The 26,407-nt window shown below is 31.3% G+C and overlaps 2 protein-coding genes and 2 long non-coding RNA genes across 6 annotated transcripts; 2 read left to right on the plus strand and 2 right to left on the minus strand.

The window, feature by feature from the left end:
• Positions 1-6,126: 6,126 nt before the first annotated feature.
• LOC123897824 lies at positions 6,127-9,723 on the plus strand. Its single transcript, XM_045948612.1, has 5 exons — positions 6,127-6,739; positions 8,117-8,335; positions 8,887-8,988; positions 9,101-9,193; positions 9,318-9,723. The coding sequence occupies exons 1-5, from the start codon at positions 6,188-6,190 to the stop codon at positions 9,510-9,512; spliced, it is 1,161 nt and encodes a 386-aa protein (XP_045804568.1). The 5' UTR covers positions 6,127-6,187; the 3' UTR covers positions 9,513-9,723.
• Positions 9,724-10,376: 653 nt separating this feature from the next.
• LOC123899342 lies at positions 10,377-12,260 on the minus strand. The gene is made up of 3 exons (XR_006805570.1): positions 12,118-12,260; positions 11,308-11,449; positions 10,377-10,551 (listed from the first exon to the last, which is right to left on the minus strand). It is a non-coding gene; the product is annotated as an uncharacterized LOC123899342 (long non-coding RNA).
• Positions 12,261-13,580: 1,320 nt separating this feature from the next.
• LOC123897228 (CASP-like protein 2B1) lies at positions 13,581-16,585 on the minus strand. The gene is made up of 3 exons (XM_045947779.1): positions 15,661-16,585; positions 15,228-15,360; positions 13,581-14,284 (listed from the first exon to the last, which is right to left on the minus strand). Exons 1-3 carry the CDS (start codon positions 15,882-15,884, stop codon positions 14,036-14,038), a joined length of 606 nt encoding a protein of 201 aa, XP_045803735.1. The 5' UTR covers positions 15,885-16,585; the 3' UTR covers positions 13,581-14,035.
• Positions 16,586-18,101: 1,516 nt separating this feature from the next.
• LOC123897229 lies at positions 18,102-20,563 on the plus strand. 3 transcript variants are annotated; one of them, XR_006804858.1, is made up of 4 exons: positions 18,102-19,018; positions 19,155-19,180; positions 19,314-19,429; positions 19,918-20,563. It is a non-coding gene; the product is annotated as an uncharacterized LOC123897229 (long non-coding RNA). The 3 variants fall into 3 exon arrangements; XR_006804860.1 differs by lacking the exon at positions 19,918-20,563 and adding an exon at positions 19,570-19,911; XR_006804857.1 differs by having other exon boundaries at positions 19,314-20,563.
• Positions 20,564-26,407: the final 5,844 nt, after the last annotated feature.

Here is a 26,407-nt window from a genome sequence, read left to right on the forward strand (position 1 = left end):
TATTTTGCAAAGGTATTATCACGAATAATCATGAGAGAAGTTGCGGATTTTGCTTCAAAGAGGTAGAGGACATACAACACATCTTTTTCACTTGCTGCATTACTTCACAAATTTGGCAGAAAATATTTGTTTGGTTGGGCACTAATGTGATCCCTTTTGAGGACGTCACAAGCCATTTCACTTTGTTTGGTGAATTAGCAAAAGACAATCATAGCAAGCGATTTCGTCATATAATTTGGCTGGCGACGACATGGAGTATTTGGCGTACGTGTAATAACATTATTTTTAGAGGAGACTGTGTCAACATATCATCTTTAGTGGAGCAAATTGTTTATTTTTCTTGGTTTTGGTTTATAGGCCGAACAGGGAACAATGTTAATTTAGTTTTTTTTGAATGGCGTAATAATTCTTTAGATTGTTTTCAACGCATCTAAAGTGATCTATTCTGAATTGTAAGGATTGAGTACCCCTTGTACTCCTTATAATTTATTTTTTGCTTATAAAAAAAAACATATAACACATGATTGAATTTGTCAAAAAAAAAAAAAAAACACATGATTGAGTTGAGACGGACACCCTTAGTTTCAACACTGCTTGTATTATTGGATTTGGCTCAATAAATTGCTTAAAACAAAAGTTTTAAAAAATGTTCGCAGACTAACCCGTTCCGCCTCATCTTGTTTCATAAGCAAGTTAAGTATAGTATAGGAGCGGAGCTGGGCTTGCGCTCGACAGGACCACGGCCCACCCTAATTTTTTTATAAAAAAATTATAGTGAGAAAATCAGGTTCAACTATTAATAATATATAAGATTTGAAATTGAAGAAACTATAACTCTTATATCTGAGCCTGATAATATTTCAAGAATTGAAGAATCTATTATTGATGATTTCAAGTCTCTCTCAACACGTAATGTGTCATTTTAAATTATTTTAAATTATGTAGTTTAATTTTGTTGATGACCAAGTTTGTGCTTATTACAACCTAATTTTTTCGTATATAATATGATTTGCATATTTTATTTATAATTTTTTTTTCGGTCCACCTCATTATTTTAAGCTAGCTCCGCCATTGGTTACGGAACCCAAAACTTCAACGGTTCAACTCAATGACAAAAAATAATATGTTAAATGGATCAAACCTGATTTTACCACCCATATCTTTTTCTTTTTTGGCATAAACTGGATATCTATGCGAGCAATTGCAGAGACTAACCTCTCGAACGGGTGTGGTTATGGTGCATAAGCCCAAACTTATGCACCATGCATAAACTTGCTTCCTACACCCAACATATTTGCTTCCTACAACAAAAGTCAACTCAAGCCCAAAATTAGGCAATCCATTACTCGCACGCCCCCCATATACTACCTCATTACTTGTGCTTCCCCCATTTGCTTAGCACACCCCCCGTTTTTTTCCTTTTCCTCTAGATTTCTTGTGAGCCCCCCAATTTTTTTTTCTCTCCCCCAGATTTCTTGCGCGCCCCCAATTTTTTTTCCTCCTCCAAACTTCTAGCGCACAATTAAATAATAACTTTTGTTCCTTTGAAGTATATATTATAAGAATCCATTTTTAATTAATTTTCGTCATACACCCCCTCGAAGCCCAACATAATAACCAATGGTTAATGTATATATAAAACATATTTGTCAAACATACAATTTAATTTTAAGTTTTATCAATCATAATCACAACATAAATAAAATCTCATACATTAATTACACACACACACACACACACACACACACACACACACACACACATATATATATATATATATATATGGATTTTTTTCTTTACAATAAAAAAATGATCGAATCCAATATCTCATGCATACTATCCAAAATTTTCTCAACTAAACTAACCCTAATTGTTTTATATGATTTTTTGTTTTATGTAGCATGGTTTTGTAAAATGGTTATGTGATGTTTTACTTAATAACAATGGTTTCAGTGTATAACATTTTGGCACTAATGCTCATATGAAACCATTTAACTAAAATAATGGTTTCAGTGTATAACATCTTGAAACCAAATAACAAGACTAATGGTTTCAGTGTATAACGCTATGAAACCATTTAACTAGAATAATGGTTTCAGTGTATAACTGTATTAAACCATTTAATTAGACAAATGGTTTCAGTGTATAACATCTTGAAACCAATTAAAAGGACTAATGGTTTCAGTGTATAACATTTTGGCACTAATGCTCATATAAAACCATTTAACTATAATAATGGTTTCAGTGTATAACAGTATCAAACCATTTAACTAGACAAATGGTTTCAGTGTATAACATCTTGAAACCAATTAACAAGACTAATGGTTTCAGTGTATAACATCTTGACACTAATGCTCATATAAAACCATTTAACTATAATAATGGTTTCGGTGTATAACGCCATGAAACCATTTAACTAGACTAATGGTTTCAGTGTATAACGGTATGAAACCATTTTTGCTGTGGAATGGTTTCAAAGAGTTGTTCTCCAAAAACATATTTAACCCTTAATAAAAATTGTGAAATAAATTTAAATTTTTAAGACGATATAAATCCGGAGAGAGTGAGGTATCCCCAACCGTTCCAAATAATTCAAAATACCCTAAATAAAATTTTGGGAAAATTTTAATAATACCTGATATTTATAAAAGCATATTTACCTCATTTAATTAACTAACAATAGTTTCAGGTCTCAGAAAAATATCTAACTGGTCCCAAAATTCCGAGAAAATTATTTACTATTTTTCTGTAAAAACAATAAAAAAATTTGGAGTCTCCTTGGCACCGCACGCGCCGCCAGTGAGAGTGGGCGTGGAGGCGTGTCACTGTTCATCATCTTCCTCACCCATTTTCTGAAGAAACGGGTCGCGACGACCCGGTTCGTCGACCCGATTCGTTCTCCCTCAACAATCAACGAAACTCGACGTTCTTTATACGGTTTTGATCGTCGTTCAATTTTATGAATGTTTCCGGTATTAGTTTTCGAAATTGGTGATCGAATCACATATAAAATGTGGCCAAAATTGAGCAAGAAAAAATAGAAAGTTCTTCAGTTATGATTATTACACGTGTAAAATCATCTGATGGCTGTGAATGACTTATGCATCAAACATAAGAAAATGCTTATGCATATTAACTATTGCCCTCTCGAACCTTGTGAAACCTAAATGACCGACAAAATCTCTAAGATTTTAGCATTGCTACATATCCAAGTCAGATGTCAAACTCAAAACTCTGGTTAAGTTAAAAAAAATCTGTGTGATCTCAGCTAAGGGTTATTGGGTTACTACCACCCTATCTTTTTTTTAAAGGAAAACGCTAACAAATGCCCTTAAATTAAGATTTTATAAAAGTTCGTGCATTCACTATATCTTTTATACTATAAGCTTGTATACACAAGCAAACCCTAAACCCTAATTTGTTTTCTATGTTTTCCCTCCATTTTATCTTGCAATTTTTATTAAAAAATTAAAAAATAATACAATTTTGTCTTGATTAGGATTCGAACCCGCAACCCTTCGGTGCAAGGCAATATTTCCAACCACTATGGCAAATATACCAATTGTGATTAAAATTATGTGCAATAATTGATAAGCACCGGCAATATTTCCAACCACTATGACAAATATACCAATTGTGATTAAAATTATGTGCAATAATTGATAAGCACCATCAATTTTAAAAGTATATCATATCAAAATTATTGTTGACTATATTATTCATCACGAAATATTTGTATGTCTTTCCTGATCAATGATTTTTTTTCTACCGGATCATAAATTTAGAGAATAATTATCATGTGAGATTTGGAAAGTTATTATCACGTGTGATTTGGAAAGTTATACAACAATATTGAAATTTATTTAAAAAAAAAACATCTTTCACATTTCAATATCTCATGTTAACAATTTTACCACAATTTGACTTAATTTACTTAAAGATGTGTATAAACTTTCATTCTGTTTTGTGATTTATTATCTTTACTCCTGAAATCGATATTGTTTTAAAACTTTATGCTAACTTTATATATATATATATATATATATATATATATATATATATATATATATATATATATATATATATATATATATATATATATATATATATAAACAGGTCCTTTGAATCCCAATCCTTTATCTGATCGGGAGAAATTGGTTAATGAATTGCAAATTAGATATCGGACCTACTGCGTTGAGTTTTGCGTAACCGAAGTTAGTATAGTTCCAAATTTTTTAATAGATTGTTTTTTACACCAAAATTATCAATTATTTATATTTAATTTAATTTTATATGTTATTTCTATTAAAATTATGATACCGAGTATTGATATTAGAACTTGGAGATGACAACGACAATGATTTAGAAATTGGAGATGACAACGACGATGATTTAGAACTTGACATTCCATCAGATTTATTGATTCCAAATTTTGGGGATCCTCTTGCTTCTATCGTTGAAAGCACCTATCCCCAACTTTTACAAAACATGAACGATATAACATATTTCCAAAGTAGAGCTATACTAGCTCATAAAAATTCAATAGTCGACACAATAAATGATTATATGTTGGATTTAATTCCTGGCGAAGAAAAAACATATTTGAGTTATGATACTCCACTCACACAAAATGTAGACGGTCAAACAGTGGATGATGTTCATACTCCCGAATTTTTGAACACGATTTCTACGTCGGGACTTCCAAATCACAAGTTGAGACTTAAAGTTGGAGTTCCAGTTATGCTATTAAGGAATTTGAATAAAAAAATTAGGATTATGCAATGGAACAAGACTTATTATTACGAGATTGAGAAAACGTGCTCTTGAAGGAAAATTATTTCAAGAAGTAATATTGGTGATCAGGTTTTCGTACCTAGATTTTCTCTAACATCATCTGACGTGAGAATTCCTTTTAAATTTCAACGCAGACAATTTCCTATAATGATTTCTTTTGCGATGACTATTAATAAGAGTCAGAGACAATCTTTAAAGCATGTTGGGATATATCTTCTGTCGCCAGTGTTTTCACATGGTCAGTTGTATGTTGCAATTTCAAGAGTTACTTCTATAAAAGGATTAAAAATATTGATCATCGATGACGACGGTGAAGATACGACTAAGACTTCGAATGTGGTCTATAAGGAAGTCTTTCATAATATAACATAATTTTCTTTGTATGAATATTTATCCAAAATTATTGTTGAACTATCGTTTATTGTTACTCAACTTTTTTCATATACCTTACATTATTGGAATTATCATATCTTATTTAATCAATATATATATCATTATATATCTTATAGCTAATCAGACCCGTGCACCGCACGAGTCGATGTTCTAGTTGGAAATTGAACTATTTGACTTTCTTAAAGAATAATTTTTTAATAAGAAATACTTAAAGACTGTCCGAGATGTACTCATTATTACAGTAAAACTCTTTTTAGTGATAAATTTAGAATAAGTTATTAATGCATAAGAGCATCTCGAATGATGTACCACTTTGGGTATTATACATTACTAACAAGTAGTCCATACAATGTCATGTAATATTTATGCAACTCAAACATATTTTACTCCAATGGTGATACCACTTTTTGAGTATCATAGATTAATAACAAACTTTAATGTTTTGACATATATGGAAGCTATTAAATTGAATTTATATACCAAAAATAAAAATAATAATAACATTAAATTGATGATACAATACTTATTTAAGGTACTAGTATCATCAATTTTGATACCTATGTCTATGTGCCACGTCATGAAACTTCAATAATAAAAAAAATAAGATATCATATCATTAGTCTATAAAACTCTCTTAGATATCCTTATTAGAGATGATGTTCCTAAGAGTAAGCAAGTGAACAATGAAAACAGCAAGTGAAGATTCGAAAGAAGATAAACAAAACAGTGTACACAGCATATTTGAGTTCATAGCTTAGTGGCATTACCATTTTTATGACTTTAGTAACTCCAAATTCCAAAGATAGGACCCAGACATTACGCAATCAATCAAAATTTGAATTAGTACAGCGCCAAACATAACTCATTTAATCTTCTGCCACGTGTCCCATCATCTCAAACATCCTACGACTAAACCAAAAAACATAAACATAGTAACCTCAAACTCCCTCCTTCTTCGTTCTTCCTCACTTCAAATCTCTCTCTCACTCTCTCTCTGCAAATGGCGTTTTCATTTTCCAAGAAAAAACCCTCTTCAAGATACAGTTCCTACGATTCACGTTCATCAACATCCTCAATCTTTTCAGACCCATCTTCATCCTATGAATTCAACAACATGAACAACAACCTTAAAAACCCCAAATCCTCATCTTCATCTCGTGCTATTGTCAAAGCTAAATCCTCTTCTCATCTAACTCCAACAACAAAACTTGATCCAACATTAACCACAATGGTCAAAAAATTCATGCAGAATAAACCCAAATTAGTGAACCCAACAAGTACTAAGTTGTTCATTCCTTCTGATGTTATTGCTAAAGATTTGAAGAAAGATGCTAAAAGGGTCACTACTTTTTCTGGGATGCAGAAGAAACTGTTTGGGAAAAATGGGTCATCTGAGAAGAAAGAAAAGGTTAAAGCTTTGACAGAAGTGAAAGGGAATACTAGAACACTTGCTATGGTTTTGAGGAGTGAGAGGGAGCTTCTGAGTATCAATAAGGAGCAAGAGGAGGAGATTTTGAAGCTCAAGCTTATGATTGAGAATAAGAACAAAGAGGTTTTTTTTTTTTTTTTTTTTTTTTTTTTTTTTTCTGCATTCAACTTGAATCTGATTTGCAATTATCGGTCTATTAATTTTTCAGTTAATTAATGTTTGTTTGTTTATAGTTTGAATTCGTTGATTTTTCAGTCTTTATCACATCTGAAATGATGTTTTTTGATTGAAATTGTTGATTTTTTTGTTCAAGTAGATTAGTAGCCTATAAAGCACAAACACAGACACCGGACGCCTCAACATAAGTGTGGGTGTCATGTCAGTGTTCGACACCGGGACACCGGGACACGCCTAATATTGTGAGGAGTGTCGGTGTTGGGTCATCACGAGGGGGCAGCCGGGGGATCATCCACATTGGGCTTAAGAACAACTCTACAAGTGAGTTGGACACCACACTCTTACCCAAAACCTTAAGGTGTTAGGTTTATGGGTCATCTCACTTATAAAGTGTTCAACCTCCACTTTTCTAAGCAATGTGGGACTTAACCACTCACACTTGCTACAACAATCTCCCCCTCAAGTGTGAGTCTATCCACTCTTGGATATGCTCCCCCTCAAGCGGAAGCTTTCTTCATCCTACACTTGTACCGCCGTAAGCCACACTGCTCCACGGGACTCGCCGCCTGACCACCTTTGTCAGGAAGACTTTCGATACAAGGAGCCAGTTCAACCCTTCGTCGAACCATCGGCTCTGATACCACTGTTGGGTCATCACGAGGGGGCAGCCGGGGGATCATCCACATTGGGCTTAAGAACAACTCTACAAGTGAGTTGGACACCACACTCTTAACCTAACACCTTAAGGTTTTGGGTAAGAGTGTGGTGTCCAACTCACTTGTAGAGTTGTTCTTAAGCCCAATGTGGATGATCCCCCGGCTGCCCCCTCGTGATGACCCAACAGTCGGGGCTTCATAGTTAGTGTAATCATAAGTGTGGGTGTCGTGTCGGTGTCCGACACTAGGACACGCCTAATCTTGTGAGGACTGAGGACTGAGGAGTGTCGGTGCTTCATAGTTAGTAGCTAGAATTTTGCCATTAAGATGAATAAGTGGGGAATCTTGTGTTCGAACTCGGCACTGTATATTGCAATCTCCCTACCAACTGAGTTATGCTTCCTAGGACCAAAATTGTTGATGGTTTTGATGTTAAGAAATAATTTTGATGACTTTTTGATTTATAAGAGTTACAATGTTTCTATGTTTAAGAAACTTTTGAACAATTTGAGATGTAGAAGTTAATTTAGTTCATATATGAAGTACTATTGTCTAGCTAAAATGTTCATAGTTGCAAGCTTTCATTGTTATTTCTTTATTCCTGATGTGTTTCATGAAGACGTCGAAATTAACACTGTCACATTCGCTCGCTGCGTTGATTTTGCAGGTAGAGAAGTTGAAGGATTTGTGCTTGAACCAAAGAGAAGAAATCAAGTCATTGAAGGATACAATACTGTTTCCAGATGTTATGAATTGCCAGCTTCAAGAACTTGTAGAGAAGCAAGGGTCAGAACTGAAAGAAGCAAAACAAGTCATTCCATCTCTACAAAAGCAGGTTTCTTCTCTCACTGGTCAGCTTCAAAGCCTCGCCGAGGATCTTGCAGAGGTATAACTTACATCCTTGCATGAAACCAATTCAGAATTCATTGCTGTCAAGCCGAGTTTTGTCGTACAATTTTGTTTCTCTTTTAGAAATTATATCTTTGCCTGCATCCTGCTGAGATGAACATACTGTCATTGAGTTGAGTCGCATTCGGTCACAATTTCCACGCAGTTAACAGTTCGAAGTTATTGGATTAAAATCAAACTGCTTCATATTCATGTTTTCTTTTATAGCCGATTCACTTAGCTTAAAATTTTAGTTGTCTGAACTTTATACAACGACTTTGCATATGTTTGGAAACACGGCACACACACACACGTAAATGCACATGGTCAATTAAGAGCTATTAGTTATAGCTTTAGCGTAAACGTGAAGTGACATCACGGATGTTAAAGTTTCCAAACACTATTCAAGCTGCTGACTGTGTGAACGCGAAAAAATCGCGATTCAAAGTTTACACCATCTGAATTTGCTGTTGCGGCATATGATTATGTTATTCCATTGAAGTTAAAGTTTCCAAACACACTATTTATTGTTTTTCATTTGTTTGATAGGTCAAGGCTGATAAGTATTCAACAAAAACCGGTTTCCAAGGTTACGGAAGTTCTCCAAGAACACCGCCATCACATTCCCGGGAAGACGCTTCAAACTCTTGGGTAAGATTAGAACTTAATTGAAAGTAGTGATGATAGAATGTTCTTAATTATTTTTAAGCAATTCTATTACTTTGGCAAATATTTTGGTTTATCAGCTCAGCAATTCTTGCAGGACTTTAGCTCGGATGACAATTCCGATGACCTATTACTCAGAGATCTCAATCCATGCTTAACACCTCACAATGCCAACAAGTCAAGATCAAGGGTAAATAAACCTCTCTACTATCATTTTGTCGTAGAACTCTTCGAATATACGCATCATACTGGTACTAATACATTGATCACATCAAACAACACAGTTTCTTAACTGATATCTCAACATCTTTCAGGAATCTCTGCAGGATGAAAGCTTATCTGGGGACGATCTTAAAGTATATCCTGAGCTAGATGATTTCAATTCTTACGATCAGAAGTTTTCAAAAAGTTCCGACTGTTACAATCATAACACTGTCAAAATTGGCAAAATAGGAATTACAACCAAAGCAAGTCGAAGATCTGATGACAGCAAAACAGCTTGGAGGTAGAATGAACCGTAAACTTATTTGATCAACTTCAATCACCGTTCCTTTGTTGAGATTCCTCATCTCTTTTCTTTATTTCCATCTTTCAGTTTTGTCATCATACTGTGTCTGTTTTAGAATTTTGACATTGTACTGTATCTTAGTACATGTAACATCGAATTATCTATCCTTGTATATGGTTCGCATGAGCAATGAATAAGGTGTCATCTTGACATATTGCTTGAAAATTCGACATAAAAAATAAACCCCTAAACCTATGATTTTAGTCATGCAAAGAGTAAGCTCATCAATTTTATGTTTAGACTAGCACTACGAATCTCGAAACACATGCTTAGTGTTAGTTTCTGTTTGGATCCATGTTGTGTTTTGGTTTTTCATGTCACAATGTTTTTTCACCGTGACTTAAGTGAAGCTACAAACAAGAGCTTTTGGATACCGCAATGGTATCGTCTTTTCCACCAGACACAAATGGTAGAATTAGATCTTAGAGTTAAATATACTGTTAGGTTGCTTTAAGAAGCATTACTTTTCAATATCAGATTATACAAAGTATGTATTATCAAAGTCTAGCGCAAATGATTCGTGTATAGTGTGCGGTGTAAACCTTGGCGCAATGAGTTCAATTCCTATGGTCAATACAAATTATGTTCTCAACATTAAGAATAAAGACGAGATTATGCTTGTTAAGCATATTAGAAATTCTAAGCCACTAGGTTTGGTCTAGTATGCTAGAGGGATTTGGGTAGTATGCTAGAGGTTCTGGATTCGATCTCCAACTCATTGCAAACAAAAAAAAAAAGAAAAAGAAATTCATGCGAAAAAAAAGAAGAGAACCATACTGCAAGAAATTGAATATTCATTGTTCTTTATTATTAAAGCAAAGTTATCATATAATTCCATCAACATACAGCTGATCAATTATGAACTACATAGTATTTTGTTTTCTACATACTAACTTCTGATAATATAAACTCTTCATAAACACTCCTGCTTTAGACCACATTCCCACGATTTGTAGCTGTCCTAATGATCATAAACAGACCTGTCAACACAAAAACAGTAAAATGTCATGCATCTTTACCGAGATATTTGGTTGGTCAATATCCTCGATTACTAGTTGACAAGATTATTATTTACTAATAGCTTTTAGACTTGTAAAAAAAGTGGTTTATGGACTAATAACTTGTTTTCAGCTTATATTTGAAATCTTGGTCAGTTGAAAATTATTTGAATGATTTAGAATGGTTTTGTATGAACAAATTTTTGAAACCATGCTTAAATATGGCAAACAACGACATTCCTCAGAAGTTGAAGTTCACGGTCCTCATCATCCTTACAGCTTAAAAATGATCTAATCGGTATTAGTTCGACAAAACAACAAAAAATAATTTGAATAGAGTTCTAAGTCACATTATTTTTCCGTTATTTTTGTCGAATCAACAATGATTTAGTCATCGTCTTAGCCTCAGGGATAAGAAAGACCCCGAGCTTCTACTTACTAAATTGCCATTAGAGTTTCAAACAATTTTCAAGTATTGATCACTACTGATGAAGCACAGACACAAACATTGGACACAACATAAATCCTGACACACCAACACCAATAATAATTTGAGCAAATTTTACAATTCAACGTAATCATAAATGTCAGTGTCGGACACCGATGCGTGTGCAACACCAAGACGCGCCTAATCCAAGGAGTGTCTGTGTTTCATAGATCACCACCTATCAAAGTAATCAATAGTAAAAAATTTCCCTAGCTAATTGCATGCTATACTAGAATAAGTGAAGAACATACATGATCCAACAACAACAAAGACACAAAAGCCAATCAGAGCTAGGCCAGTTGAGAAGTTAAAACCCTTCTTTCCTGATCCTTTCTTTGTAAGTTTCCCTTCAAACCTTGCCACTTTCCTGTCTGCTACACGTCTTGATGTAGTCTATAATATAATCCAACAAAGTTACATCAAACACAACAATAATCACCAAAAATACAAGTCATAAATCACAATTAACTCAGCTCAATATAAGAGAAATCATAACCATCAAGCATGTAATAGACAACAAGAGACTAAGTGCATATTTGACATAACAGTTCTTTTACCGAATTCACTCTGAGTCACCTTAGTTCCGTAAAATCACGGCAGATCACTACGATTTTGGGAAAACCACGGTAATACCAAACATGCTTTAATTTTTTCCTGATCGAACCAAAGAGACTCAATTATCTATCAAATTTTTTACGGATCAAACCAAAGAGACTCGATTATCTATCAAGCATGACGATATTAATTGATGTAACAATTTGAAACCTCGTGCACATGATATCGATAAAATGTATTAAAAAAATATAAAATCAAAACAATGCTATTATAATACACTTTTATGCTGAAAAGCTAGGATTTTTTTTTTATCAATTCTTTTAAGATTTTTCATAAGCATGCCACGAAAACAGCTTAACAAAATTAAGTAGGTGTCAGTAGCATTAAAAGCAACACTTGGTCATAAAAAAAAACATGATCACAAGAATTCATGTAAATTTTTTTTATCATCATCATAAGGCACAAATAATTAAAAATAAAAAAGGATGAGATATATAAAACTTTACCATAGTTTATGAACCCAACAACAATGACAACCCTTTGGACAGAAGAATGCAGTTTTTTAAGATATAAAAAAATGTAATAAACCCAAATGCAAGAGTTTCACAATGTTGAGTGTAGCATATATAAGAAGATGATGAAGATGAGTTTTTAAAACGGCTTTTAATATGTGATGTATTATGTGTGATGTGTAACCTTTATAAAGTGACTATACCTAAACCCTTTTACTCTTTTTTGACTTTTTGCTTTCAACATTATTGTTTTGGCAAAAATATTAAATATAAGTCAAACTATTTTTCCATAGTTTCTTACATGATTTAGTCAAAAATAAAATAAAATTTCTTACATAAGTAACGCCTCACATTTAATATTAGATTTATTATAACGGATACGTTTGAATCGGGAATCAATTACTACCATAAATGCATTAAAAAAGAAAAATCCCAATCCATAAAATACACTCCATGTATTATGTATTATTCTAGGTGCTTTTAAAATTTTATTTTTTATATTTAAGATGAATTTTCTAACCACCAAATTACTTGATAAAAAAAAAATTTCTAAAAAAAGATTCAGTCAAATTCATAGAGTACATCAATCAAAAAAATTAATAAGGATAAATCTGCAAACAAATTCATAACATTCGAGTTAATAACATAAAACAACTTAATATCTATGACAAAACCTACAATTTATATAATAACATTCAAATGTCCGGAATAATCATGCATCTAAATCTGCAACATTGACGACACTAAAGTCATTGAATCTGTACTAAATTTGGGTCGAAACAAACAAAACAAACACCGTATTAAAACGGAAAATCAAAACAAAAACTCTGCATTAAGACGTGATTAAAACAACATAAAATAAAAAAAATCACAAAGAAGAAAATTCTAATAAAACTTACAATTTCGTCAAAGTATAATATTCATACATCACACACTAACCATTTGCATTGCACTCCGAATGATAAGAAAAAAGTTATATTCATATTTTTTTATTTATATTTACATCTTAACTCAATCCACCATCATATTGAGAACTACTTTTGTGTGCCCTGAGTTTTCTCCCGCGACTCCTACTAAAATTATCAAAATACTTTTTCCACGTTGTCTACTTAATAGCGGACATATAAAATATTAAAAATTTTATGTTCTGAGTGGTTTTTTAATCAAATTTTTCATTTTTTAGCGGACATTTAAAATCTTAAAAATTTCATGTTAAGGATGTTTTTTTCCTCAAATTTCTCAATTTTTATAAGTAGTGGACGTGTAAAATTTTAAAAAATTTATATTAGTAGGTATTTTCAATACACAATCCTGACTTTTTCAAATTTGGGGGCCTATGAGAAATTCACCAAAACCTGACTTTTTCCCCCACAAAATTTGGGTTTTCAATACACAATCCTATCATCCATAAGACCATCAATTGATCATCTTGATAATGAATTTGAACAAGAAAGAAGGAAGAAGCTGACCGTTATATTCATACCTACCGAATTGGTTAAATTCGATAAATGGTAAAATTGGAAATTCGAGAGCTCTAAACATTAAACATATAGGATGAAATTTTTTCACTTTCTTTGCCCCTTCTTACAAATGTATCTGTCAAAATTTAATTAAGAAGGTTCTCTTTGACAATGTCAAACTATGCAATTGCAACCAACTCAAGTCACACTCAACTCTACAACATCCTAAAATAGCTAAATATATCAAAGAGCTAAATATACCGATACAATAACTGCATTCTCATAAGTTATATTCATATCACAATCATCATTCAATACTACTACTACTACTAATACATTACATATACAAGAAAAAGCCTTGTAAATTCCGAAACAATCAAATTGGCCAAGAAAATAGTGGAATAAGTGGTAGCTTATTTATTCACTTAAATCTATATTAACTTATTTTTAACCTACCAATGTGCATTTTTAATTTTGCTACCACCATACAAACGAAAGAGACTGAAAGCTGAAATACATGATAATACCACCATACTAATGCTAACCACAATAGCACTAGCTAATCCTTCCCCAACTTGGTTGCAAAATTTTCCATACATGTTGCATATTTTCATCCATTGTAATTCTGGTTGGCCCAACTTTGCAAACACTGCAGATTGTGCGGCAGCCGACACTGCAGCCACTGTAATATATGCCATTACCTGCATACACATGAAAATACTTATTTGAGTTTATCTACCGACATTAACACTTCTACAACTATTTAGAAGAGCTTATGACATGTTCACACTTCGCACGCTCTTTAGCATTGCATATGAAAATAGTTTAACTTTATTTTTGTCTTTTGTTATAAAAATAACTTATACATAAGAACGTATATGATAAACATATCAGATGTAAAACACGCCCTTATAAAAAATTCTTTAAGGTTGGATATATATTTTTTTTTTAATAAAAATTTATCTATTGATCAATAAGTCTTGTTTCAATAAATGTGTATTTTAAAGTTGTAGGTTAAAGACCATATATCTACCATACCCACTTTTTTAATAATTGTTCATTTCAAAGTTCAAACAACAATTCAAATAAGTAGCTGCAAATTGTGATACCCCCAAAGTAAGTATGCATTATGGTCCTACAATACTAGTTACATTTCTTGACAAGATAAACTTGAGGTCACTAATTCAAAATTCAAACCATATCAAATTAAACTGACCCTACTATACACAGGTATACATGCAAAAAGCATGTGCTAATAGAAAAATTCAAATACTGTATTTGAATTGAAACTTGAAAGTCAATCAGATGAATCAATGAAATGAACTATCAATGTTGATTATGCCTAATTAGTTTGATATGGCTTTATATTGTTCCATTTAATTACTCAATTAGACAAACTAAACAGAACTAATTGGATGCATTAGTTAACAAAAACACACTTAGCTTCACTTCAACTTTAGTAGTACAAATTTGGTACACAGTGACTTTGGCAAAATCGCAGTGTCACAGTGATTTTTTCCAATTCACTGTGATACCAATCAGACACTTAAATGATTATCATAAACATCATAATGATACTTGAATTTTGGTCATGCTAAAAAAAATTGAAACTATTCAAAATATATTCTTGTATATCTAATGTACCTGATCACCAGAAAATATAGCCCAAGCTAAGGGCTTGTTGAAGAGTATACTTCCTCTAATCATACTCACTACACACCTTAACCCTTGGATTAAGGAGTATCCAGCAACTAATCCATTTGCAACAACCAAAAACCTGTAAAATTTATTATAATCATCAAAATTAGTAGAACATTACCTCCATTAGTCTTGGAAGGTTAAAAAAATCCGTAACTGCAACGCTACCGTAATTGAGACAACATAAACCATATTTCACCACAATTCACTATAATATAAAGATCCAGTATAACTAACTTAGTTACACTAATTAGTTACCCAGTATAACTAACTAACTAATTAGTGTAACTAACCAGTATAATGAAATTTTACATCTAACACGCGAAACAACCGCAATTTAAAACAAAAAAAATACATAGATTGGGAAAAGAAATCTTACACTAAAGCCTTCATGTCAGTGTATGTAGCTTTCTTCTGAATGGTGAAAAAAACTCTAACTTGAGAATCAGTCACAACAAGAACAACAGAAAGAACACCTAAACCAAGAATCACACACCTTAAAACCAACTCAGTTATCCTAATCTTCCTATCCAACACTTTCATGTTTGTGCCATGGTATACAGGAACATTACCAGGACTAACACCAACACCTAAATAACTCATCTTTAATTTCTTCAAAAAACAACACACAAAGACAAAGACACTAGAAAACAATATACAAGAATTCTTCAAACAACTTTTGTGCTTTATAGTACAAAAGTAGTGATGAAGAGGCAAAGATACAATGATGCAAAGTGTGACAAGTGGTCAAGAATTGAGGCTGCCACTAGAATAGAGAAAAGAGGTTAAGTAAGAAAAAAGGCACTTTCATTTCAACCTATAATTACATGAATCATTAAATGTTTCTGTTCTGACATCTGGTTTAGCATTTAAGAATTTGATAAATGAAAAGAAAAGGAAAAAATGTGGTTTTTAGAGCTTCTTTATTGTGTTTCTAGGAAGAAGTAACTAATTTCTTCATCCCTAGAAAAGATCTGATTATGTATAAGAAGTGTATTAATTTCTGTCATTTAATTTTATGTTGCCCCATTTCTTTTGATTAGACCATACCAAACATTTGATGAAGCGTGTTTGATTCTTTGTTGATTGAAATTTATTTCGATTGTGTTGATAGTGTTAATGAAGAGTATGATATAGTCTTAATAGACACATACCTCACCTAACATTGAACAAAAAAAATTTGCATTAGAAATAGACGAAATAACAATAGTCATTAGAAATTCTCACACACAAGTGGTGGAGCCGGGGGTTTGAACTCCGATCACAGCTTACAACTTAACACAATTATACTTAGATACTCATCAAACGCAACTTAGACATATCTACGAATATCAGACAATAAACCCTGTCAAAATTGTTAGAATAACAACAGGTACAAAAGATAAAGAAAACAATAAAATACAACCACTGAAACACGTGTTTATAATGAAGTTTGACCAAATATGCCTACATATCTGATTACAGAGCAGTTTATTAGAAGTGAGAGAGAAGAGAGAGAAATTGTGATTCATTGATTATAGCAAAGTTAGTTACAACTGAAAGTGATTCTTATCTTATATAAGAATCTGAAAACTAACTAGGAGATATTCTAGAAGCAGTATTACAAAGCTAAACTGAGCTTAGCCATCTAGAGTACTATATATCTCTAATACAGTTAACTGCTCTATAATCAGAGATGTAGGCGCTAACAAAGAACTACAACTAAATAGGGACGAGTGAGCAGAACGAGTGGTTCAAGGGTATTATTGTAATTTGGACTTTGTGAATCTTAATTCTTTTCACTTATACCCCTAAAAGAATTAGATTCACAAATGAGTCATACACTACAAAATTGAATTTTGTACTCTTAGATATTTTTTTCTTCTGTGGAAAATGTAACATAAACATAATGAAGAGTGTGAACATGGTTTTCACTTTTAGTTTTCACCATTTCTTTTGGAGTATGGGTGGGGTCTAAACCTTTCCTACGGTAGAGAACATGGATGAAAAACATATTAATGGTGTTGTTTGGTCTAGAGTGGAAATTTAGTAGTTGAAAACTTTCTTTTGATGGGCTAGTAGTTGAAAACTTTTTTGTCCGTATACCACATATTATATTATGCCTGTAGCTGCAAAAACTAATTTATCAAGTTTGGTGGTATTCAAATGAGCGGTAAACTGTTTTAACGCTGCTGTATGCTTAAACTAGAGATCGGACTTAGAGCTTTGATTAAACTAGAAGTAACTCGTGTCTGCAGAAACTAATTTCTCAAGTCTGATGGTATTCAAATGAGCTTAAACTGTTTTAACACTGTTGTATGCTTAAACTAGAGATCAAACTTAGAACTTTGATTAAACTAAAAGTAACTCGTGTTATCTTAGTGAAGCGCTCATAGTTGAAAACTTACGCAAGAGAAAAGTGGATGGAAGAATCATCGGTGCCATCAAGACTATTATTGATTGTGTGGATCTTTTGGTGGGCCAAGTACAAGTGGAAGCGTGATTGTGAGTTGTGAACTATCATCCTAAAAATCTGAATCATTAAAATAAAATCTGAATCATTAATCTGATAAATAAAAAAAATTGATAGTTCATAGTCCAATTGGTTGCAAACCATGCTAAAGTATAAATGAGGATAATGTTATGTCAACTCAATTATCAATCCACTACATATCAACAACTTCATTCCACTAACTACTACATGATCATCATAGCATTAGAGCATTAGCTTAGTTTAGCTTCAAAAGTTGTAAGATTACCTTTACATGTGGAAAGGGAGTTGCTTAAAGTCCTAAGATACAAAATGCACATTTCTGTAGCCTATGCACATTACTATGCTTGTCCATTTTAGGTGAAATATATTAGATATTATGTTAAGGCAAATACTTGAATAAGAATAAAATGAAGATCACATAATTATGGTTGCACAAATAATTTAAGCGTGTGGAACCATATCTTCCATCTTTATAAATTATGAACTCATCCAAGCCTAATTCACTAACCCTAATTCACCCAAACCTAATACCAAACCTAATAACCCATTTTTCCAAACCTTTTTCCAAACCTAATACCAAACCTAATTCTAACCCTATAATACAAAACTTAATTCTAACCCTACTCACAATATACTCCTCTTTTCTAAAAACTAACCCTATAATACAAAACCTAATTCTAACCCTACTCACAATATACTCCTCTTTTCTAAAAATTCTATTTATCAGAAGACCTGCAAATTTCACTGTATCAGAAGACCTGCAAATTCCTCTCATTAATACTCAAACCCATGCAATCTTCCATGCAACATTCCATCTGTCCAACATGCACTTCTTAAATGTATCCATGTTTCTCTATAAATACCACCAATTTACTCATCTACCTATCATCAACAAATCAACAAATTTCTCTTGACACAAAAATGGCTATATGCAGGCCATGTTTCTCTATAAATCCTCCATAAAAAATTCATCTATATTTTCATGTATCTTCTTCACCAGAGAACAAAAATCCCTACATCTCTTCATCTCACCTTTTTTTCTCTAATATCTGGTATGGAATTAAAACCTTTCTCCCTCAATCCTTGATGGATTGCAACCACACCCAAGCAATTTCTTCCCCCTCTCAGTTACATTTTTCATATTATTTTCAAAGCTATGAATTTGATTTATGGTGGAAGATGCTAAATATATGTTATAGACATTTTTGTGTTGATGGAAGTAGAGGAGTGGAAGTAGACATTTTTGTTGCATCTAAGTTGATAGGTGAGAATTTTTTGTTGCCATCTCTTCACCTTAACTTTTTTTTTTTTTTGTAATTTTTTTTCTCTAATTTCTGGAACTCTATGTTTGTCTCATGTATTTCCTTAATCTGTTTTTTCTTTTTTGGTTAATTACAAAGGAGTTTGGTACTCTCTAAACTGAAAGGTAAATCATGGTTTCAATTATGCTTTAAATCTATTTGTTTTTGTTTCTTATTCCTTTGATTATGCAGTAAAAGATGATCATTATTATTTAATTTTTTTCTTCTTTTTTCCTCATTTGTTCTCTATTTTCTCAGATTTATAATCTCTGCTGCCCACATCTTTATTTATCACAACTCAAAGGAACAAATTTTTCTCATGTTAGTTGGTAGTTGTGTATAAAACACGAGTAAAGAAGTTTTTGAAGATACAGGTACTTCCATCATATTCTCCATGTTTGTTTTACTTTTATGTTTTCTTTTTCATTCATCTTATGCAACTATTATGATTTTTTTTTTATATGGTTTCAATTATTATTATTATTGTCCCAATTGATTAATGAATGAATGACAGGGGTATTTACAACTGAGATTGATTAATGAATGTGGAACCAAACATTCTCATCAAGCAATCTAAACCAAACAATAACAATATATATTTTGTTGTCTTTGTAGCTGGAAAAAATTTTGTTCTGAAAAAAAAAGTGTAATGCTATTTTGTAGGGATAATTATTAACAAAAATATTTCATGGAAAGCAATCAAAGTGCATGCAACTACTAGCATCAAATATCTTATGGAGACCAAAATTTTAATTTTTTTTTCATAAAATATTTGTTGTCTTTCCAGCTAAAAAGTTTTATTATATTTATTCCCATTCAATTTAATAAAGCAACAAGTTGACATTGTTCCTTTTGTTCTCAGGAGAAGAATTTTTGAAGATACAGGTACTTCCATCATATTTTCCATGTTTGTTTGTTTACTTTTGTGTTTTGTTTTGTTTTACGGCATTTCATGTAGAAAACTCATCTTATGCAACTATTATATATGATTTTTTTTTTTTTTATATGGTTTCAATTATTATTATTGTCCCTGATTCAAAAAAAAAAAATATTATTATTGTCCCAATAAAACAAAACAAAACCTTAATTTGGTTTGTGTTGATTAATGAATGGCGGGGTGTTTACAACATAGATAAATGCAGAATAAGGGATGTGGAACCAAACATTCTCATCAAGAAGCTTGCAACCTAAACCAAACAATAACAATATATTTTGTATTTTGCTGTCTTTGTAGCTAAGTAAAAAAAAAAACGTATTTGTAGGGATAATTATTCCTAATTATACTAAACATTCCTATTTTTACTCTCTCTTATTTAATCCATTTGTTTTCCTTCGCTCTCTCTAACTAAGCAAAAAAAAAAAAAAGTGCATTCAATGCTATTTTGTAGGAAATTATTCCTAATTTTACTCAACACTCCTATTAAACACTAATTTAGTTCTTAACTCTAATTTAATTGGGTAGAATTTATTGTCGTATTTGTTGGAGGAATTTGAATTTCTAATAGTATGTCCCCATCCTAAAAAATAATAAAAATACTCCTTTAACAAACTGATAATTCTCAAAAGAGAAAAATCTATAAGAAATTTTTTACTATGAAATATTGTTTCACAAAATAATATTTAAAATTCATAACCAAACTTATACGTAAATAATATACTCCTACATAGCACTAAAATAAAATTAGAGAGTAGTCATGTTATAAATTTATTAATTCATGTTATAAATTAGAGAGTAGATTTTAGTGCTATAATTAGAGTGTACCACTAAACTTAAATGGGTTTATAATTATCGCTAAAGAATTTTAATAATTTTTTTACATATATTATGTTTTATTTTCCTAAATCTAATCTATTCTTTGTACCAAAAAAAAGAATTTTGTTATTCATCTCTATCATATTTATTGCAATGAATAGTGGAAACTGAACAACTTTTAACATGCAGCCAAATAATATTTAAAATCTATTTTTTTATTCCATAGTAAAAGATGATCATCATTTGTACCAAAAATAATTAATTATAAATGATCATTACTGTATTATTTAAGCTTTAATTTTTTTCATCACATCTTTGCTGTATTTGTGGCTAAAAAACAATTGTTATATTTATTATCTTTCAACTTAATCAAGTAATGGCCACCTATACACTAAGCCAGAAAAAACGTGTAGCCAAAATGTTAAAGCAATCTTGGTGAAAATAGTTCATATTTATTGATATTTACAACTTTTAGGAATTAGATGGATCCGTAAAAAGCGGGGTGGGGGGTGGGTGGGTTAGATAAATAATTAGATATATATTTATTGTTGCCTAATTTTACTCAATACTCCTATTTTTACTCTTTCTTATTTAATCCCTTTATTTTGCTTCCGTCTCTCAACACTCTTTTTATGTAATCCCTATTTTACTTATGAACTCTTAAGTATAGAAATTTTGATTAAAACAATTAAATTAGTTTATAATCAAATGTTTTTAGTCATTTATCCAATGTCCAATTACAGCTTAAATAGATATCAATAACTTTATTATCCGCTAACTAAGATCAAGATACCACTAGAGTGAGATACTTAAACACTAATAGAATTTATTTTTTTGGTAGAAAACATTAAAAGGATTTAAGTAAGACAAGAATTGAATTGTAAATTTAGTTTGAATTGAATTAATTGCAATCCAACAATGCATGCACACCAAATTTTTATGGGTCTAACATTGATATGTTCCATCTCTCTCATACTGATAGAATTTGACTAATATCCACCAATGCATGCACATCAAATAAATGGAATGACATACTTAAATGTTGATAGAATTTGAGTAATACTTAAATGCTGATATAAGGTGAGAGCAGCTTTGCTCAAAAGGAATACTTCCATGCTTCCACTCTGTGCAGATTATAAATGCTCAACCTATATATCCCTAATTCTAACCCTAAATTCTAATTTCTAACCATAATTCTCCCTAACCCTAAACCTTCTTTTTCCTCTCTAACCCTAAACCCTCTTCTTCATCATTAATTGCTTATTCTTTCAAAAGTCAAAAGACATGCAAAAAGTCATGTGTCTTCCAACCTAAACTCTCTATCTTTCTCCCTAACCCTATGGTCTTCTTCAAAACCGTGTTTCTACTTCTTTGTCATTAACTTCTTCTTCCTCATTAATTAACAAGAAACATGCAAACATTACATGTGTCCAAAGAATTACATGTTTCAAATTCACTCTTATATTCTCTCCACTCTTCTACTTCCACTCCGGGAACTCCAACATACTAACTCATGAGGCATTTGATTGCATGCATTCTAATTGGACGTAAGAGAGAGAGAGAGAGAATAAATTGGAATTATGGGCAGATCACAATTTTTATCTCTCATAAAATTTTTAAAATCACTATTATAAGTTATTACCGATAAAAAATTATAATTCACGGGGAGATGACCATTTTTATATACGATAAATTTTTAGAAATCACTATTACAAGTTATTACTGATAAAAATTTATAATTCATGGGGAGATGACCATTTTTATTGATGATACAAAAATTTAAAATCACTATTACAAATTATTAATATTAATGATAAAAAATTATAATAAACGGGGAGATGACAATTTTCATAGCTGATAAAACTATAAAATCACAATTACAAATTATTACTGATAAAAATTTATAATTCACGGGGAGATGATAATTTTTATCGCTAATACATAAATTTAAATTACTGTTACAAGTTTTTTTTTTAATAATACTATTACATATAATTACGGATAAAAATTTATAATTGACAGGAAGATGAAAATTTTTATCGCTAATAAAAGTTACACATATCACGGGTCTTGAAGGCTTCACTATAAAATTCGGTGTGATGGATAGCCAAATGTTAATTTAAAACTTGGAAGACACACTTTAGCTCATGGAAAACACTAGGATCCTACACATGTTACTCCGCCCAAATGTGCTTATAATTATAGGACCATAAAAGCAATAATATGAGCTTATAACTATAGGACCATAAAAGCAATAATTTTCAACCAAAAAGATTCGTAGAATAGAACTAAATTACTTTTGTTGATATAAACATGGTACTTATAATTTTTTTTGTCATGTGGTGTTTATCCGAAAGAACTACTTTATCTAAAATTAATTCGCTCTATTTATGCATTTTGGAAGCAAGCAATGTCCAATTAGAAGCACTAGAAAATGTGCAACACACTAATCAAGCAACTAAACTTCTTAGAGCATCTATTCTACATTCATGCCACCCAACTTGGTGGTATAAATGGACCCTACTCAATATATTATATTATTTTACACTTTCTAATTATTTAAGCAACTCAACAAATTTTTTCAAATATCCATACCACACATCTAAAACTCTAAATTGGGTCCCATTAATCCAACAACATACACTGACTTTATATTTTATAGAATAAATATTAAATTTTTTGTCCAAAAGCTATGTTGCATTCTGTGGCAACGGTGACTTACTAATACCACACCAACTGAATTTAAATAACATTATTTCCTGAACATGATGGCTTTAAAATGTAATGCCACTGCCGATATTCATGCTCTTATATTCCTCTTATACATATGCAGTTAAATTTGGAACCCATATTATTGAATCATAATTGCTACTTTTTAGGGGAGGGGTGTATTCATGGTTACTAATATTTTATATGGATCGCTACATCATCATTGCTACTTTTTAGGAAGTATTGAGCATTTAATGTTATATTTTTTCATAACTCCTTCACTATTATAAGTCATTACCGATGAAAATTTATAATTTACATGAAAATGATAATTTTTATCACTGACAAAAGTTTTAAAATGATTATTATAAGTTATTACTGATAAAAATTTATAATTGACGGGGAAATGCATTTTTTATTGCCAATAAAAGTTTGTGCCATTTTTTATAATGACGGGGAAATGGATTTTTTTTTATGGGAAGATAACAATTTTCACCTCCGATAGAAATTTTAAAATCACAATACAAATTATTACTAATAAAAATTTATAATTCATGGGGAGATGATAATTTTTATCGCTAATAAATAAATTTAAATTACTATTACAAGTTTTTTTAATAATACTATTACATGTAATTACTGATAAAAATTTATAATTGACAGGGAGATAAAAAAATTTATCGCTAATAAATTTTTTAAAATCACTACTACAAAAACACCAAATAATAAGGTGGTTCATTTCAAAATTTCACTTTTCATAGGTGTACGCGTATAACCTTAGTAACTTTTAATTTCACTATCTTTTGTTAACTTTCTCTTAACTTGCTATCATCTCTACATCACTTGAACAATTGTGTTTAGTTTGCATGTATGTTTGTAATGATAACTTTTGCTAGGTCCACAATTATGATTAAGTTATATCATTCTCTTAATTTAAATCAACAACCATGATTGGGGAGATGACAATTTTTATTGATGATAAAAAAATTTAAAATCATTATTACAAATTATTAATGATAAAAATTATATTAAAGGGGGAGAAATTATAACTGATAAAAATTTATAATTTACAATATCGGAAAAAATTATAAATCACGAGGATATGACAATTTTTATCGCAAAATTACAAATTTAAAAATCACTTTTACAAGTTATTACTACTAAAAAATTCTAATTCACTTGGAGATGACAATTTTTATTGCTCATAAGGATTTTAAAGTTACCATTATAAGTTATTACTTATAAAAATTTATAATTGACAGGGAGATGAAATTTCTTATCGCTAATAAAAATTTTAAAATTACTATTACAAAAACATCAAATAATAAGATGATTGTTTAATTTACCATGATCAACAATATTCATGATTGACACAAAAATGATGTTCCACCGAACCCGTGCAACGCACGGGCCAGCGACTAGTTAAGCTTTAAAGTTCAATTCATCTCCACTAGTTTAAGCAAATTAGATGCAAATAGGTAAACTAACGAATCCTCTTCATGGTATTTTAGATTTTTATTATATAAATTGTACACTCACATTAAACATATGAACCGATGATATTTTTACATAATAAAGTTGCTTAATTTACTCTCGCGCTATAGAAAATACTTTCTCCGATCGCTATTATAAGAACCACTTATTAGGTTCATTAAGCAACTAATGTATCTAATATTCAATGCATCTAAAAATTAAATTTTTATGCTAAGGGTTCATTGAACAACATCCTTGTTTTGGCGAAAAGAGTTGTCGCTCTTCCGACATCTCCACCGTACATTTTTTGCGCTAAAAATTCCTCTTTTTCTCCCTATTCCGGTTATGTTACTTCTAGTTTGTTTCATTTTTTTGTTTCTTTTGTCATATTCATATTCATAGTTGATTTGGATGTATAATTTTTTTTTAAGCAAATGAGACACATATAAGGATATGTGGCATTCTAAAAAGATTATATTAAAAAAGAAAACGTAAAAAGTATTGAGAGACATAAAACTTGATCCAAACTAATAAAACAAACATATAACCTAAGTGGGTGATACAAAACTGTTAGAATTAACTTAATAATTTAATCATATACATGCTCTTAATAACAAAGATTAAATCTATAATCTTACTTTAGTGCGGAAGCCAAATAAACACAAGCATGTATATAAAACAGGATCTACGACATGTTGATTTATCAAAGATCATAGTAATAGGAATACCTGGATGACGAATCCATTAGATGAACTAACCGTTATAATCCTGAAACACAAAGAGAGAGACGGACGACGAGCATCCGTTGGCTTGTGGTTCTTCCTCAACCAGGACTCCTTATGCCTTTAGGACTCTTCTGATGGGGAGAAGAGTCAATATGCAGTGTGTCCGGTATATTGGGGACCATAGCCTATATATAGTGTGATGGCCAATTAGGGTTCCCATTATTCCGAAATGGGTCATCCTGACATCCACTCATATTGAGCCCATATCAAATTAATTAATTAATTCTAAATAGAAATCTAATTAGCCTTTTACTTTATTTGATCACTTAATCAATTAAGGCTCCTAATTGATAAATAGCTAATATAATTATATATAAAGATATTTGCCCACATAATATTATTGAAATATTATAAAATATTCCAACAATCTCCCACTTGGGCTACATATCGTTATAATTATATCATTTTTCCTTAGGCGCGCATCCGAATGCTATTTATCTTTAGATTTCAACCTTACAATCTGGTCCATCTCATACACCAATAATGGGACCACCGCGGCTGTCGTCACTGACGTATAACGTGACGGAACCCCGACGACCACCACATTAATGTACTTGACGACATAGATCTGATATGGATGAGTGGCATGGAAATTTCATGCAATGTGATCTCTAAATCATGCCTATTTCCAA

The sequence above is a fragment of the Trifolium pratense genome, linkage group LG7 (genome assembly GCF_020283565.1).
Source record: "Trifolium pratense cultivar HEN17-A07 linkage group LG7, ARS_RC_1.1, whole genome shotgun sequence".
NCBI classification, from domain to species: Eukaryota; Viridiplantae; Streptophyta; class Magnoliopsida; order Fabales; family Fabaceae; genus Trifolium; species Trifolium pratense.

Coding starts and splice junctions, on each gene's coding strand:
- LOC123897824 (XM_045948612.1), top strand. CDS start 6,188: ATGGCGTTTTCATTTTCCAAGAAAAAACCCTCTTCAAGATACAGTTCC. Junction 8,989..9,100: donor AAGACGCTTCAAACTCTTGG/GTAAGATTAGAA, acceptor CAATTCTTGCAG/GACTTTAGCTCGGATGACAA. Junction 9,194..9,317: donor CCAACAAGTCAAGATCAAGG/GTAAATAAACCT, acceptor AACATCTTTCAG/GAATCTCTGCAGGATGAAAG.
- LOC123897228 (XM_045947779.1), bottom strand. CDS start 15,884: ATGAGTTATTTAGGTGTTGGTGTTAGTCCTGGTAATGTTCCTGTATAC. Junction 15,361..15,660: donor ACTGACATGAAGGCTTTAGT/GTAAGATTTCTT, acceptor TAAATTTTACAG/GTTTTTGGTTGTTGCAAATG. Junction 14,285..15,227: donor CTATATTTTCTGGTGATCAG/GTACATTAGATA, acceptor ATGTGTATGCAG/GTAATGGCATATATTACAGT.